This window comes from Notechis scutatus, chromosome 3, assembly GCF_049901735.1.
Source record: "Notechis scutatus isolate UNSWTSFEM ecotype Mainland chromosome 3, rNotScu1.2, whole genome shotgun sequence".
Lineage (NCBI taxonomy): Eukaryota > Metazoa > Chordata > Lepidosauria > Squamata > Elapidae > Notechis > Notechis scutatus.
In genome coordinates, this window is record NC_142011.1 from 194,320,231 (window position 1) to 194,339,088 (window position 18,858).

Below are 18,858 nucleotides of genomic sequence, written 5' to 3' on the forward strand. Positions count from 1 at the left end.
ACGGTTGGGAGGATGCCAGGAACACAGATAACCAAAGTCAACACAAGATAAACTCATGTTTGTTCCCAGCAGATACCACACTCAGCATGCATCTCTTTTAAACTCTCTTCCCAGGTGTGGCTAATGAAGGGAATCAGGGCCCTTTCCTCCCCCATAAGCCATGCTACTTACGTTGCTCCCTTCTCCGTTCCTCCCTGCGTGCGTTAGGATGAAGAGGGGGTGGGCCTGGGTCTTCCTCTGAACTCCCTCTCCCTTGTTCTACCTTTTCCCTGCTCTGCCCAGCCGGACTTTGCCTTTTCCCAGTTTCCTCCACAGCCAATGGAGCCACACTCCCACTCCCTGATGGCTGTTCATCTTCCTCTGACAGGGGCATGACAAGAGGTCTGCAACCTTAAACACTCAAAGAGCCATTTGGACCCATTTCCCACAGAAAAGAAAACACCGGGAGCCAATAATTTAACAACCGGTGTGACTGGGTGGGCATAGCCAACTTGATGTCACTTACTCCCCCCCAATCACCTCCTGTTCTGGAATATGCAGCGAGTCTCCATCCTCTGCCATCACCCTTATCTTCTCAGGCCAGGTGAGGAGTGATGGGGAGGGGCTAGCCAGTGGTAAGATCAGCTGATAGGGAACAGCAGCAGAGTGCCAAAAGAGCCGCATGTGGCTCCAGAGCCGCAGGTTGCAAACCCCTGGGCTAGACCCAACTCATAACTCAAATCAATGCCCTCTTATTCTTATTAACATAAAACTTTGCAGGATAGAGTTCTTAGATAAAGCGTATGTTTTCTGCATTTGTCTGCTTGGCAGCTCATCTGGCTAGATACAGCTCCATCTTAAATCAGATTCCGAGCAACTCAATCTCAACACGGACTATCCCAGGTCCCCCTGGTGAACCAGGACGGCAAGGCTTACCTGGACCACAGGGAGAGCAAGGATCTTCAGGAAGCCCAGGTTTTCCTGGCAATCCTGGCCAACCTGGAACACCAGGAGAAAGAGGTAAGTGGGCTACTAAGACATATAAAGCTGGAGTTTGTCCAAAGGCCACGAGAGACAGATTACTGTTGTTGCCTGATATTTTTTGGAAATATTCAAATGTATTATTAGAATAGTCCTATTAAGATATGGGGATGCGATGGCTCAATGAGGACGCAGTGGCTCAGTGGCTAAGACACTGAGCTTGTCGATCAGGAAGGTCGGCAGTTCGACAGTTCGAATCCCTAGCACCACATAACGGAGTGAGCTCCCGTTACTTGTCCCAGCTTCTGCCAACCTAGCAGTTTGAAAGCATGTAAAAATGCAAGTAGAAAAATAGGGGCCACTTGGGTGGGAAGGTAACAGTGTTCTGTGCACCTTTGGTGTTTAGTCATGCGGGCCACATGACCACGGAGACCTCTTCGGACAGCGCTGGCTGTTCGGCTTTGTAATGGAGATAGAGCCAGAAATGACAAGCATGTATGTGCGAGGGGAACCTTACCTTTACCTATTAAGAAGAGCATCTATGTGAGGCTGCCTCTTCTGTGAAATAGAATTTTTGTCTCAAAATGTGAAAATTATGCCTGGGTAAGTATTATTCTCAGTTTGAACTAGGATGTTCACTTTCATCTGTCTTCAGTCCCGATAGTCTTCTGCCCATGTAGATCCTATCAGTTGTCTTCTCTTTATGAAGTCTCAAATGACAGAAGAACTGATGATCTGTGGGAGCCATCAGTTATCACTGTCATTGACTGATTTGGTAACCTGCTGACTGAATGAGGGACTATCAGAATTATTTCTGACACACAGATCCTGGTTTTTTTTTGGCATGGCCATGCCACATATATCCCAAATACACTCAATTTTTTTTCTAAAAGACTTGAAATCCAGGAACCAGAATAAATAAATAATTCACTGTGAAATAAATGGACCTTAATGGATAAAAAAGATTATTTCAGGCACAAATATTTTCCACCAGATGTCTTCTCTTTCCATTGATCTTTATCCTGAATGGAAATTTGTTCTGGACAGGTATAAGTAATATTTGCTCCTTGGATTAGAAGTTTACAAGGAATGTTTGAAATAATCTACAAATGTTAGTGATATCAGAAATCTACTCTACTAGATTTCCCCATTACTAACCTTTCTACCAATTATTCATACTATTGACTCAGAATCTTGTCTACTGTAATTTTATCTCATTGTTCCTACTCTCTGGAGTACAAGAAAAAAATGTGCTCCGTCATTTCATAAAAGCTTTTCAAGACTGGTTCTACAAATTATTATATAAATAAGTTGAAGGGACACAGAGATGTCTACAGTTTAATAAAAAAAGTAAGCATCAATCTTGTGATCAAAGCTCTGTAATGAAGGTAAAAAAGTGAGAGGAAGCTTCTTCAACTGGATGAGAAGCAAGACATCTTCAAGGAAGTCCAGCCGCCTTTTGAAAAAGCACCTCTGAGACCACCATGATTGCATAACTGAGAATCTCCATAGACATGAAGTTGATAGCATACTACCACATAAATGGAATAATGGATGGAAACTGATCAAGGAGAGATTCAGCCTAGAACTAGGGAGAAATTTTCTGACAGTGAGCACCATCAACCAACGGAACAGAAGTTGCCTTCAGAAGTTGTGGGAGCTTCATCCCTGGAAGCTTTCAATAAGAGATTGGATTGCCATCTGTCAGAAATGGTATAAGGTCTCCTGCGTGAGCAGGGGGTTGGACTAGATGACCTACAAGATCCCTTCCAGCTCTGTTATTCTATGTTCTAAATCTACTCTGAAGTGAATCTTTTACATACCTACACACAAACACACACACACAAAAGCACCCACCCCACTCCACATATATGTATAATTCAGCAGGCCCCCAAGCCAATTAAGATGCAAATGTAGAAGGTCTGGGAATTGTATTGTTTAGTTATTTTTTCCCCTTCACTTAATGTATTAAGCCCCTCATCTGGTATCCATGGGATTTGATGTCACAGAGTTGGTTCTGATGAGGAAACCTTTCAGCACCCACCAAGACCCCCCCAAAGGAAGAAGAGGGAAGATTTAGGTTTCTGTGGGAAAGAAGTTCAAAGAGCTTCTTTGTTTGGTGGCACAAGGAAGAAAAGGAGTTGAGATTCGGAGGGACATGGGAAATTGGAAACCAGAAAGAGGCTGAAAGTTAAAATGGGGAAACTAAAGCAAAGTGGGATGGAACAGGAAGAGGGACTAAAGTGGCATTCTATGCATAATTTATATATATATAGTTAAGCCTGAAAGATTTGACACCAGAGTGAAAGAGATGAATTACAAAGAAGAAAAATAGTGACTTCAACAATGGTAGTTTTTCCCAAACAACCAATGCCAGGTTGGTATGTTTTCACGGAACATACTGGAAAGTTAAGTTTGCAATAAATAAGATAAAAGAACATGACATTGAAGTTCCCCTGTTCAGAATTTGTCAACAAAATTGTTTTCAAAGTTAAAGAAAAGAAAGGCGTTTTGGCAGAATTTAATTTCTCATTTGGAAATGCCGACAGTGGGCTAGTTCAGGCTGAGAATTTTATAGCCAGCTATATTGACAAAGAGGATGATCTAGTTGGCAATACAATTTGTTGCTTCTTTGTTTTTATAACAATGGATTGGTAGACCCAGGCTAGCAGATTTGGGTCACAGAAATCCAGGCTACCACTCTGCTACCACCATAGCAATAGCACTTGGATTTATATACCAGCCCCTAGTGCTTTACATCACTCTCTGAGTAGTTTACAATATTAGCATATTGCTCCCAACAAATCTAGCTCCTCATTTTATGGACCTCGGAAGGATGGAAGACAGAATGAACCTTGCAACCTGTCAGGATCGAACTACAGACTATGGGAGGAGTTTGCCTGTAATACCGCCTTCTAACCCCAGCGCCACCAGGGCTTCTCTGCAACCATGGCAGCAGAATTAGAGTTTGATCTATCTCTTGGTTGCTATGGTGGGATTGTTTCCTAAACTCCAGGTAAACAAAGATTTGGAGCAAGAGGATGGGACTGTTTGCAACTTCTGTTTTTTTGTGGGGGAACAATAGATATTTTGAAGTTTCACGAAGCTTAAGTGGAGATATTTGGAGATAATAAAATTATTAGCAAGACTTAGGAATGACAACGCTTAGAAGATCAACCATTTGCATATTTTTTCACTTCCACATGTGATTATGCGGACATTTAATAGAGGTCTACACTGGTCCAAGAGAGCCAGTTTGATCTAGTGATTAGATGCTGGAGTAAGAGTACAGAAAACTGAGTTTCATTCCTACTTTAGATATGAAGGCCAGCTGAGTGATGGGGCCAGTTCTTCTCTCTCAGCCCTAGGAGGAAGGCAATAGAAAACCACTTTTGAAAATGTTGCCAATTATCAATAGTACATTGAAGGCTTGAGAGTTGGCTACAACTGAAGCAAGCTGACATTAGCTGTTTCAAAATGTTATTGGATATACCTGATAATGAAACATTGATGAATGAGATTCTCTGGATATTTCATCCACTTCGACACCTACCAATGTCTTTTCCTTAATAGATACAGAAGTCCCACCAAACTGATATTTCAGCATTCACTTTAAGAATGTCCTTAACAGAATGTCCATGACTTCCATATTCTCAATTCATCCAAATTTCAGTGTTTTGGCAGATTACCAAATAGCAAGATTTAAAGTGAATTATAATCTGTCTCTGAATATTGTACTGATAGATCCAGAAAGGTTCCTCATTGTGTTAGTAAATGGGGAGGATTTGCTGGCCATATGCAGCTCATCAATTCGAGGTCCAAATTTCTAATAAACAAGAACAGAATCTTCTAGTGCAGATACACAACAAGATATATTTTGTCATTTCATTTGCATTTTCAAAGAGATTTTATGACAATGTATTTGGAAGAATAACTTCTGTTACCATAAGGTTTCTATCTTTCCACACATATACAATCAACTTGGACAGCATGGAAACTACCATCATCTTTTCCAGTAGGACATTAATTTATGTGGGAATAAGGAAATGAGTATCAGAAAGGATTGCAAACAAATATATTCTCCATCATTAACTCCAATTTCAAGCCAAGGACATTATTTGGTTTTTGGTGAGCGCACGAAGGGCTGTTCTTAAAAAGGCTACACGAAGAAGATGGTTTCACAACAACAGCACAACAATTACATTGAATTCCTGTTTAATTGGCTAGGCATTCAACCATTTCAGTCACATGAATAATAGCAATTTATTTGAAGCTTTTGCAAAGGCGTTATACGTTTGAGATTTCAGAAGGTGGAGTCTTGTTCCATAAACCTGCAACATTTTTGTGACTCAGAGGTGTAGTGGCCTAGTGGTGAAAATGCCTACCTTCCACTCGAAATCCTAGCAGCAGCAGAGATTTCGCTCCTAGGGCTCAAAGAAAAAAATATCTGCTGTGAACTCCGTATGGTGTCAGGAAGAGCATCCAGCCAGTAAACACTGAGGTCCATTCGATGGCCCTAACTCTACTCCAATAAAAGAGGTTACAGGGTGGTTAAAAGGGAGTTTTCTGGTTGAATAAAGAAGTCCTAGTAATACATAAATAAAGATTTGACACTAATAGCCCTATAGGAAAAAGACACAGGGAAATGACTTAATCTCAAAACAATTTATTTCATGTGTCCATATACAATCATTAATTAAGAATCAAGGTCCTGAATACTGTTTGTTCAGTCATTTTGGAGAGATTCAACCTAGAAATAAGGAGAAATTTTCTGACAGTGAGAACAATCAACCAATGGAACAAAAGTTGCCTTCGGAAGGTGTGGGAGCTTCATCCCTAGAAGCTTTCAAGAAGAGACCAGACTGCCATGAACTCGCAGTGGGCCTTTTGAAATAAATCACTGGCTATTTCTTTGAGGAGTGATGTTTTTTAAACATTACCTATTCCAGTATTGCCCTTTATTGTGAAGGCTATTAGTTCTGGGTTGCAACAATCTGAATCTGCAACAAACCTCAAGGCAGGACAAGAAGCAATGGGTAAAAACTAATCAAGGAGAGAATCAACCTAGAACTAAAACATTTGCTAGACCAATACTTTAATACAGCTCATCAGTCTGGAACCCGCATTACGTATCTGATATTAACACAGTTGAGAACGTCCAGAAATATTTCACAAGAAGTGTTCTCCACTCCTCTACTTGTTGCAGAATACCTTATATCACCAGACTTAAAATTCTAGACCTAGAAAATCTAGAACTACGCCGCCATCGGTCTGATCTAAGTATAGTATATAAAATCATACATTGCAATGTCCTACCTGTCAATGAATACTTCAGCTTCAACCATAACAATACAAGAGCACACAATAGATACAAACTCAAGATAAACCACACCAAACTTGATTGCCGGAAATACTACTTCAGCAACAGAGTGGTCAATGTCTGGAATACTCTACCTGACTCTGTGGTTTCTTCCCCAAACCCCAAAAACTTTAACCTTAGTCTGTCTACTATTGACCTCACCCCTTTCCTAAGAGGTCTGTAGGGGGCGTACATAAGCGCACTAATGTGCCTACCATCCCTGTCCTATTGTTTCTTTTTATTTTTCTTATATGTATCCATTTCATGATTCATAACTATGTTTATACTTATACCTGTTATCTTATAATCGCTTGACAAAATAAAATAATAAATAAATAAATAAACAAACAAACAAGCTAAGGAGAAATTTCCTCACAGTTAGAACCATTAATCAGTGGAATAGCTTGCTTCCAGAAATTGTGGATGCACCAACACTGGAAATTTTTAAGGAGGGACTGGACAGCCGTTTGTCAGAAATGCTATAGGCTCTCCTGCTTGATCAGAGGTTGGACTAGAAGACCTCCAAGGTCCCTTCCAGCTCTGTTATTCTATTATTCTATCAGATGGATGTCATTTCACCAGGATTCTTTGTCAGTGTCTGCTTCTCTGAGATGTTCTAAGGTCATATTTGTGATATCAGTATCTGGCCAGATCTCTATTTTTTCCCCCTCACATGCTTTTTTGACAGCTTTTAACTTTTCCAAGCAGAAAGATATTCTCCAAAGACTTTTATCTTTTCATTCTGGTGGTAAATAGTAAAAACGTTCATTCCGTCCAAGCTTCCTTGTTAGATTTCTCAATGTATTGTAAACAAAAACTTACAGATAGTCCTCAAACTATGATCACAATGGTGACCAGCATTTCTGTTGCTTAGCAAAGCAGTTGTTCTGTGAGTTAAGTCCAATTTTACAACTTTTTTAAAAAATCACTGCAGGAGTTAATCACGTGGTTATTAAGCGAGCCTGGCTATTGATTTTGCTTGTTGAAAGCTGGCTTGAAAGTTTGCAAATGGTGACCATATGATCTCAGGATGCTGTAACCATTATAAATACAGGCTGGTTTTGACCCAAATTTTGATCACATGACTCTAAGAGATGCTGCAGTGGTTCTAAGTGTGAGAACCAGTTGTAAATCACTTTTTTTTCAGTGCCATTATAATTTCAAATGGTCACTAAATGGTCTCCTGTTTGAGCAGGAGGTTGGGCTAGATGACCTATAAGGTCCCTTCCAGCCCTCTTATTCTGTATTCTAAATAAATGGTTGTAAATTGAGAACTATATCAATGAGTCATATGTCTAACAATCTTCCCTAGGCTATTTGGCAATCAGAATGGAATGAGTGCATAGGTCATAAATTTCAAAATATAGGAGATATTTTTCTCTTGACTAAATATATATGCTTAGGGAAATTTCTTGGCCTCTGAAGCCATAAATAGAGAAGACAACCAAAAGGATTGATGAGAATATAACAAACAATGCAGCTGGTTAAGAGTTGAAGATTTGGCTGTTGGTTAAATAGTTCTAAGAATGGTGTTTTATCCAGATAAATCAAATTCATGGGAATTTGACTTAGCCATTTATCCTTTAATCTTCCAGATTTTACTTTGATGCTACCTGCACTCTTAAGTCAAAGTAAAATCACTATAACTTATATAGTGTGTTTTTATAACACACTATAAAACACACTGAGACATAATGGAGACCTAGAAGATGAACAGACCTATGGGACAGCTGTCCTGCCCTACATAAGAGGTACTACAGACAAAATCAGTAAGATACTACACAGGCATCACATCAAAACTGCCTTCAAAACAGACAAAAATATAGCAGCCATCCTAAGAAACCCCAAAGATAAAATTGATCTGGAAAACCAAGGCATATATGAAGTCCCCTGCGCATCATGCCCTGCCACATACATCAGACAGACCAATAGAAGAATAAGTACCCGCCTGGATGAACACAAAAATGCAGTAAAAAAGCTGGAACACACTTCCTCATTAGTCCAACACATGAAAGCCACAAGTCATAGCATCGACTTCAATGGCACCAAAACCCTAGCCACTATAGAAAACCCGAGCTACAGAATTATCAGAGAAGCCATAGAGATTGAAAAAAGATCTAAAAGCATGAATAGAAGAGATAACTCTGCCAGACTTTCAATTATCTGGAAGCCTGCACTCGCAAACAAAAAAATCTCCACACCACAAGCCTAGCAAACACCTGGGCACAAACAGACCCCCCCCCTGATACCTCCAGCTCAAACACACCCCAACAAGGCACCCAGATGAAACCTAGCTTCCTAATAAATGATAGACGTCCATTCACTCAAAGCCAAGCCTCACTAAAAGCCTCCAATACAGGAAACACAATGTTGCCAGCCAATCAAGACAAAAAAATGCTACAAAACAGACAGAAGATAGAAACACCAATCAAGCAGAACACAGCAAACTCCAAGACCAATAAACACAGACCAAGACTCCCAACCAATCAGGATGAAGAAAAAACCATTCTAACAGAGCAGTGGGCTAGCACCAAATTTAAAACAGAAATGGCTGTGAAAGCCTGACTCACAGATGAACACTATATGGAAACCTAATGATGGCAGATGAGATTCTGCCGAAACGTCGCTACAACTTTAAAAGCACAACTATAATGACATGGGAAAATACCCAAACAAAGCTGAATACCATACATATAGATACCTGCAAAAACTTATATAAATATATATACTTGTTTTCTGAGGTTTTCGTGGGTATTTGTATGTGGATTTTTGATTATTCGGGTTTTCTCCCTCGTAAAATTGGAAGTATCTAGGCAACGTTTCAATGAAGTCTCACGACCATGAACGCGACCACGACCATGACCACGAATGCACAAACACGAACGCGAAGCCAAACAACAGGATCACAGCTCACCAGCTCAAATCCCCCGGCAACTAAGACTAACCTGAGCACAACCCAGCCCCCACCTGAACAGAACACACCCCCACCCAATCAGAACACAGCCAAGCCCCTACCCAATCAAGTCACACCCCCACTAGCAGTTAAAAGGAAGAAGCAGCTGCAAGCTCACATTATTCTGAGAAGCACAAAGCCAAAGACACAAGCCTGAAGATGATGAATGAGACTTCATCGAAACGTCGCCTAGATACTTCCAATTTTACACAGGAGAAAACCGAATAACTATATATATATATATATATATATATATATATATATATATATATATATATATATATATATATATATATATATATATATCTGACACATTATAACAGTGGATAATGTCATCCCTGTTAAGAAAATACATGTTCTCAAATAGTTAAGGGAACTCCCTGGTTTATATGAGTGGAGAGCCAATAAGTGTGTGTAAACATCATTTTCCAAAGATTGTTCTATCTCCAAAAATTGTCACAAATTGACAGCTATAATTCTGTAACCAATTTTTTTCTAGTAGACATTGCAGCAACACAGAATTTTGCCACTGCATGCATAATAGCTGGGTTTGAATCCTGGAGGAGAAAATCTACATAAAAATTGTCTGCCCTCCCTGGCAATCTCTCTAGTAAGGGGAGAAGATCCAATGACCTATAAACTCTGTATAATTCACAGTACAATAAAACATGTAATAAGAGCTTCCTTTAAACTTCCACCATTTTATTTGTTTTCAATTTTACTCCTAATTAGACTTTCCCCCAATTTGATGTCAATGAGATAACAAATCAGTAAAGAAGGAGTAGGGTTGACATCTTCTTCTCCTTCTCCTCAGGACCTATTTCTTTCTGCTTGAGTGAAATTTTCACTCTACTTTTGCTTGCTTTGTGCACTTAACATCTCTTCTTGTTGAAATTATTTCATGAAAAATCCCAGTTTTTGCTTTAGGGAAAAAACCCACAGAAAAAATAAAAGCTGAGCGGGAAACTCCGTTTGCGTGCAGTTCCAACAACATTGGCATAACAGCATAAGTATTTGTTGGCACCTTGAACATGGAGCAGAAACAGAATTAATTATGCTGTGGTTTCTGTGTGTTAGAATTTGCTTTCCAGTTATTCCATCAGAGAGCTTATGAGTGGATAGTTCACACATTAATCATACATTCTAAAACCAGAAGACTCAACCAAAGGCTCTTCTCCAATTTTCAGTGATGCAATTCCCCTTTGTCCTTGAGACCAGAGGAAAGAAGAGCCAGGTTGGTGCAGCGATGAAGGTGCTGGCGTAGAAACTAGGAGACAATAACTTGGTCCTCAACACCAATAAAATCAAGGAGCTTATAGTGGACTATAGAAGGAACAGACCAGACATTCAGCCCTTGCTCAGCAATGGAGACCGAGTGGAGCAAGTGACCAGTTTTAAGTTTCTGGGTGTTACCCTAAAAGAGGACCTGACCTGGGGTGCTCACATTGCAGTGCTGGTCAAAAGGGCCCAGCAGAGATTATACTAGCTGAGACTTCTCAGAAAACAACAACGGAATGAAAAACTGCTGGTGACCTTCTACCGCTGCACCATAGAGAGCATTTTAACATACTGCACCTCTGTATGGTTTGCCAATTGCACAGTGGCAGATAGGAAAGCACTCCAGAGAGTTAACGTCATTGCCCAGAGGATCATTGGTTACCCTCTCCCCTCTTTGGAAGAGCTTTATAGCTCCCACTGTGGTAAGAAAGTTCAAAACATTCTCAAAGATCCATCTCATCCTGGGCACCTTCTTTTTAACTATTGCCATCTGGCAGATGGTGCAGGATAATAAAAACAAGGACAAATTCTTCTTCTTCTTCTTCTTCTTCTTCTTCTTCTTCTTCTTCTTCTTCTTCTTCTTCTTCTTCTTCTTCTTCTTCTTCTTCTTCTTCTTCTTCTTCTTCTTCTTCTTCTTCTTCTTCTTCTTCTTCTCTTCTCCTTCTCCTTCTCCTTCCTCCTCCTCCTCCTCCTCCTCCTCCTCCTCCTCCTCCTCCTTCTCCTTCCTTCTTCTTCTTCTTCTTCTTCTTCTTCTTCTTCTTCTTCTTCTTCTTCTTCTTCTTCCTCCTCCTCCTCCTCCTCCTCCTCCTCCCTCCTTCCTAGTTCAATGGCCTCCTATGTTAACTTTGCCCAGAGTTGAAGACAAATTGGCTAACAAATAAGGAAATAAATAAGCACTCAGATAAATAAATAATATGGATACTCCCTGTTTGACTTGGACATTTCTACTACCAGGATGTGGACTTCAGTGGTTTACCCAGGAGAGTAGCTGACATAGCCACATTGTGTGAATATTGCTAGTATCCCTCACAGTATTTTCAACAGCACCAGGCCAAAGGAAGAAGGCCAAGATAATTATTTCTTTTCCACATGTATTAAATACTCTTTTTCAAATTTTGGAAGGATGTTAATTTAGTCCAGCTGCTCCCACCCTTATTCTTCAGAATTTCAATGTGTCCTTTGAATCTTAAATTGCAATGGAAAACCATGACTTCAGGTTTCCTTTAAGCCTGAATACAATTATGTCTTTCCAAAAAAAAAAAAAAAAAGGCTGGGAAACTGGCCTAGGATCTTGGCTTGATGATTGATTTTCTAGTAATTGCTTTATTAATCTTATGCCAAACCCCCTGACTATGTCTTCTCTCTGAAACAATGCTAAATATTCAGCGTCAGCCTTAGCTTCTGGCCAGGCAAGAACTCGGGAGGTTGTGACCTACAAGCCAGTTAGATTAGATTTTAAGCCAACAATCCATGGAAACATTCTGATTTCAATTTAAGTACAGTTTGGCTAACCCTTGAATTTGAATTCAGCCCTGCTATCTTTTCAGAGTTTATTCCACCAATGCCTACGTTTGATTCAGCTTTTATTCTCAACTTGTTTGTCTCTCTTGGGTTAGCCACGTGAATATGACAAAGCACGGAAGAAAAGGCCAAATTGTAACTTCCCATTTATCAGAGACCTACGTTTAATTTCAAGCATTTGTCCCTGGATGCTTAAAATCCCTTGTGATGAGGGGTTGGAGGAGTGGGAGATCTCAAACAATGAGCCAAGGTTCAGGAAGTTGCTATCCAGAGGGTAGTTATTATATTTATGTCTCTTCTAACTTCCTTCCTTCCATTGCTTCTCTTGCTATGTTCTTCCTACTTTTCTTCTTTTGCCTGAGGAAAAAAGCACTTTTCTAGGGTTGAAAGGGGAGAGAATCAATTTGGTGTAGTGGTTAAGGCACCAGGCTAGAAGCCAAGAGACTGGGAGTTCTAGTCCTGTCTTAGATATGAAAGCTGGCTGGATGACTTTGAGCCAAACCCCAGGGAAATTGGGAGTTCTAGCCAGCCTTAGGCATAAAAAAAACCAGCTGGCTGATTTTGGACGAGTTTTAATCTCAGCCCGGATCACCTCAAAGGGTTGTTGTTGTGGGGAAAATGGGAGGAGGAAGAAGTTCAGGTAGTCCTCAACTGACGAACACAATTGAGCCCAACATTTATGCTGCTGAGTGAGGGATTTGTTAAGTGAGTTTTGCCCCATTTTCCAACCTTTCTTGTCACAGCTGTTAAGTGAATCATTGCCAGTTGTACAGTTAGTAACATGGCTGTTCAGTGAATTTGGCTTCCCCATTGTCAGACGTTCCCAAAAGGTTATCATATTCCCCAGGACAGTGCAACTGTCAGAAATATGAGTCAGTTGAGAAGCATCTGAAATTTTGATCACATGGCTATAGGGATGCTGCAATGGTTATAAGTATGAAAAATGGTTATAAGTAGCTTTTTTCAGCACCGTTGTAACTTCAAATGGTCACTAAATGAACTGTTGTAGGTCAAGGACTACCTGTATTGTGTGGTGTCCATCACCTTGAGTTATTTGTAAAAATAATAAAGGCGGGATATACATAAAGTGAATATAACAAATGAAGTGAGACTAAGAGACTTAACAGAAGCAGAGCACATAGAACCCTAAAGTGACAACCTGCCCAAAGCTCCTTCCAGCTCATGATCAGTTAGTATCAACTTGATTTCCAGGAAACAAAAATTAACCATCTAAGCAAAGGGGGGCCATTTCTAAAAAGGGCTTTTAAATAATTCCTTACTAGAAAAGCAGGCCACTGCAGCAAGTTTTTCGAAAGCTATTAGCATTTTTTTTGCTGTTAAGCAACAAGGACCAATTTTTGTGTGTCTGTGTGTGAGGTGATCTAACTATGCCAGACCTATAATGGCGTCATAAGACAATTCAGGAGATAAGTTTGTCTGGTTTTATTGCTGCCACCAAAATGCTTCACCTGATAGCACCATTTGGAAGCCCATTTGGGGAAAAAATGTAATGTCTTCCGTCTGGTTTTTAAATCCAGGTTTTGCACGGGGAGGGAGGCAATTTGTATTATATGTCCAAGTGTATTTCAAAAATTCCACTGCTGTGGAAGTTTCTTTCTCATTAGCCTCGATAAAAGCAACACTGATACAGTTACTTCACAGCCATTAGAAAGTCATGCAGCCGTTGCAATTAGCAAAGTATGTCCACGGAGTATTCGGAGAGAATAATTAGTGATTCTCTGCCAAAGTTATTTTTATAAGCTGCTGATCCTGAAATGCCAGCTTTGATTCTGCGCATGCATAGGTAGTGCAAAATGAAAGGAAGTGAAATGACTGCAACAGAAAACCTGGGGGGAAAAAAATGATGGAAAAGGAGCCATCAGTCAGCTCAGGTTTATAAAGCTTTGCAGTAAACCATAGCTCTTGCGATTGCCAACTTCACATATGGAAAATTCAGCGTCCTCGCTTTCCTGAATACTGCCTGATGGCTGGACATATTTATATGGATTTACTTTTGCTATATATCCATCCTTCCTTTCTGCCAACAAGGCATTTGAGACAGTCAGACTTTTATTCTGGTAGAGCTGCTGGCAGAGCAGAGAAATTGTGAGAGGTTAGAAATTTTTTTTTCCCCGTTTGCAGCGCAACTTTTCTCTGAAAATCTTGCTCCTGGCAGCCGAATCCAGCAGCAATATTTTGAAAATGCAGTGTTTACAGAAGATGGTGACTCAGATCTGAGCATCCACAATAAGCATATGGCTAAAGTACTGATCTTGGGATTGTATATCAAGTTGACAACTAAGCATCTCAAATAAAGTAGCTAGAATGGATGCTTTTGAATTGTGGCATTGGAGGAGATTCTTGAATGTCCCTTGGACTGCAAGAAGATCAAATCAGTCTATCCTAAGGGAAATAAACCACAATTGTTCTTTGGAAAGATAGATACTGAAGCTGGAGCTCAAATACTTTGGCCACCAAATGAGAATAGAGGACTCCTTGGAAAAGACCTTGATATTGGGAAAGATTGAGGGCAAAAGGAGAAGGGAACAACAAATGAGATGAGTTGATTAGATAGTGTCATCGATGCAAATGAACATGAATTTGGGCAAACTCTGGGAAAAAGTGGAGGGCATGGGGGCTTGGCATGCTCTGATCCATGGGCTTGCAAAGAGTTGGACACAACTTAACAATTGAACAAAAACAACAAACTATACTGTTTTTAAAAAGTCTATGTCAAGATTGAACCGCTTTGCTTCTTTCAAACCTAACACTTTTCAACTTGCCAATGAACTGGGGGGAAGGAAGGAGGAAATAGAATGCTGAGAATGTGTGCAAGGACCATGAGAGCCTGGCAACCAGGGGTGGGATTCTACCGGTTCGCACCTATTCGCTAGAACCGGTTGTTAACATTCTAAGCAGTTCGGAGAACCGGTTGTTAGGAGAAATTACTGGCCTAATCCTGTAAGGAAGGCAGGAAGGAAACATTCTGGTGTTGCTTACAGAAACTGCCTCTCCGTTAACCCTTACTACATTCTTGGCAGGACTAGACTTCCTGTCTCTGGAACTTCTCTGGAGTTTTTTCCCCCTCCTTTGCTGGTACTTTGCTTGTGTGGAGTGACCATTCAAAGTTACAATGGCACTGAAAAAAGTGACTTATAACCATTTTTCACACTTATGACTATTGCAGCATCCCCACAGTCATGAGAGGCCAGGCGAGGAGATGTGTGCCTCAATGTGAGTGATGTTGAGTTGGCCACGCCCAGCCAGTCACATTACCACCAAGCCATGTCCACCAACTAAGCCACGCCCACAGAACCAGTTGTTAAAAAAATTGAATCCCACCCCTGCTGGCAACCATCAAAGTCACCACTGCAGGTGCTTGAGAAGGAGATGGACTGTTCCCATAACCAAAGGACGTCTTATAATTGGACAATGTGATCACCCAGGGAGGGGGAGAAAGGGAAAGTACTGTTTACCCAAGCAAGCATTTGCGCAGGAAAACCAGAGCTGGTTTTGATCCTTCAGTACCAAAATGGTGTATCCAATAAAGTTGTACTTTTGGTGATTCAAAGCTCCCAAGAGTGTTTCCTTTATTTTGGGTTCACTAGTTGGACCATTGACAGTCTGCCTGAGAAGACAAGGCTTTTTCCCCTTTTCAAGGGGAAAGGGGTAATGGAGTTCAATTCCCAGAATTGCCCAGGTAGCCATGATGTGCATTGGGTAATGAAATGCCTACAGGTGAATCACCAAGCTCAGAGAGTACCAAGGATTCCACAGTACAGCCCTGAGCTACATTATAGTGTCTTCTATTGGAACCCTTTAGATATTGAAAAACTGCTATCTTAGCTTCCCAAGTGCCCTTTTCTGTAGACTAATCATACCCAGCACCTTTAACTGATTCTCCTATACTCCCTGTATATGGTCCAAGACAAAGAGAGTCAGTGATGATGTCTAAAATTACCAATGCTATGCCATCTAGGGCAGTGGTGGCTAACCTTTTTGGGTTCCTGTGCCAAAAATTGAGTGCATGCTTGCACGCTCGCACTCACGTGCCAGCACCCAGAAGGCAATGCACCCCCCATACCCTACACATGCATGTGCAATCCCTCCACCCCACACCCCCCCATCCCCTTACCTGCACTGTGCCTCACAGCTGATTTTCGGACGGTTTGAGGCCTCCCAAAGGCTTGAGGAAGGCTTCTGAAGGCTTCTACAAGCTTTGTAGGCCAAAATCTAGCCCCGTTTCATCACTTCCTGTTTTTCTGAAACAGGCCTCAAACTGGCTGAAAACCAGCTGTGAGGTGCTCACATGTGCAGTGAGATAGGTTTGCCTGCAGCTCGTGTGCCGGCACAAATGGTTCTGCGTGCCACCTGTGACACGCGTGCCATAGGTTCGCCATCACGGATCTAGGAGGAACTGCAGCAGATATCTAGTATAGCAACTTTCCATGACGCACAACTTCCAGAATCATTTTTCTTGGCTTCCTTCCTTCCTTTTAATTAATAAAATATGCCCAGAGAGAAACATGTATCAATCTCCCCCCCCCACATCTATTCTGATTTCTGTCTTTTTCTTTAAATCAGGCTCACCAGGAGAAAAAGGAGAACGAGGTAACCCAGGTATTGGAAACCAAGGCCCCCGAGGCCCTCCAGGGCCAGCAGGTAAATGACATGTACTCTAGAGCTCCAATTTTTTTTAGATAAGGAAGATCAGTTGCTTCTGCCATTCATTTTTACAGGAAGGGCATTTCTTGCTAAGCCTTTTCTTCCAAACATAGGTTACTGATTCAGATATTCCTTTCTGACCTTCCAGCATCAGGAATTATTTCTGCATTTTTTTTAAAAAAATCCTGAATACATAGGAATGGCTCTATATGCATTTCAGTACAGTATTCCATCCACTTTTATTTCTTCATGGATATATGTGCCTCAAATGAGTTAAGCAGGTTTTTATGCAGTGCGATTTGCCCACGAATTGACAGTATGTACAATTAGCGTGTACGTATAATTAACTGTTCAAGGGACGCGGTGGCTCAGTGGCTAAGATGCTGAGCTTATCGATCAGAAAAGTCAGCGGTTCGAATCCCTAGCACCGCATAATGGAGTGGGTTCCTGTTACTTGTCTCAGCTTCTGCCAACTGTTCTGACCCAACCGGGTTCCCAAAGAACAAACACAGACAAAGGCAGCAGCCCCCACCTTTTAAGGTTTAATAACGAATTCTGTTCCGAAGGCTGCTTTCCACTAATTAGCTCCGACAAGAAAGAGCCTTGCCAAGTTGTTTGTCAAGGCTGCCAAAAACCCAGAGATAAGAACTAATTTACAAAATTCTCCAAACACAAACTAAGATGTCCACCAGTTGAGTTTCAGAGCTTCTTTGCTATCTGCAAAGAACGCTTTCCAAACCTGGCTTTTATCTTCTTGAGGGAGAGGCCATTACCTTGCAGCCTTACTCCCGAGTCACCTGTGCTGCTGTAATTGTTCTTTCCTCCGAGCAATCCTTTGTGCATGTGCACTTGGCACAGGCTCCTCGGGAACCTCCTCATCACTGCTGCCAGCCCCACAATCTCTGAAGGCAGCAGTCCACTCCCTGATGGTCCTGGACCCTCATCAGAGTCCTCGCTCTCCTCAGCCATCTGCACCTGCTGCCAGCTAACCACAACACCAACCTAGCAGTTAGAAAGCATGTAAAAATGCAAGTAGAAAAATAGGGTCCATTTTGGTGGGAAGGGAACAGCGTTCCATGTGCCTTCAGTGTTTAGTCATGCCAGCCACATGACCACAGAGATGTCTTCGGACAGCGCTGGCTCTTCGGCTTTGTAACAGAGATGAGCACTGGAAATGACTACATATATGTGCGAGGGGAATCTTTACTTTTACAATTAACTGATAGCATGTACAATTTAACATTTGAAAAGGTTGGCACAATGCAGGCATCTGTTCTCAAATCAATTCATTATTGTTCCCTTTTCAACTCATTGTGTATGCAAGTTAATCTCTCTGGCTCTAGTAATAAGCACGATAAAGTTTAAAATTCTGACACCAGTTCAAACTCTAAATCAGGAATGTCCAGTCTTGGCTTGTGGACTTCAACACCCAGGATTCTGGTAGTTGGAAGTCCACCAGTCTTGAAGTTGCCAAGATTGGATACTTCTGCTCTAAATATTAATGAGGGATGACCTTTCGCAATAGGACAGTGGTAAAATTCTTTCTGTTGCTTCTTGTATCCCATAGGACCTCCAGGTGAGAGTCGAACTGGCACTCCTGGGCCTTCAGGGTCACCTGGTCCCAGAGGAACAGCAGGCCGCACAGGTCCTCCTGGGGCACAGGGAACACCTGGACAGCCAGGATACTGCGATCCTTCCTCTTGTGCCGGTTATGGAACAGATGGTAAGTATTCTTTTCCAGCTTGGAATTTAGTTTTGCCTCTATTTTTCCCTACCTTCCTTCAAAGCTAAGTGCTGTAGCAAAAGATTTTGATGTTCGGTATTTGTTGCAGAAAGAGAATTGGTGTTTACAAAACAGAACAGCGCCTCTCTTTTATCGTTCAGTGTATTCTTCATGCATATTTGCAGCCATTGTTGCAATCATTACTATTTTGGAACTGCTATTATTGTTATTATTTTTACTAAAAAAAATACCTGTTTGTAAGATGATTTCAACCAAGCAGAAATTTCGTTATGAATATATGTGTTAATTCCAACCATGCTGGTTACTTGGTCACAACTATGAGAAGAAAATTTCATTGACCTCTCTTTCTGATAGATGTGTAATATACATTTGGACTAA

General features: G+C 41.1%; 1 protein-coding gene across 2 annotated transcripts in view; it reads left to right on the top strand.

The window, feature by feature from the left end:
* The window catches only part of COL14A1 (collagen type XIV alpha 1 chain), a 137,441-nt gene that overhangs the window by 114,537 nt on the left and 4,046 nt on the right, over positions 1-18,858 (top strand). For both annotated transcript variants that reach the window (XM_087962145.1, XM_087962144.1), the window contains exons 44-46: positions 811-999; positions 16,656-16,733; positions 18,304-18,459. In XM_087962145.1, coding sequence (XP_087818271.1) covers positions 811-999; positions 16,656-16,733; positions 18,304-18,459 — 423 coding nt within the window. The remainder of the gene's footprint in view (positions 1-810; positions 1,000-16,655; positions 16,734-18,303; positions 18,460-18,858) is intronic.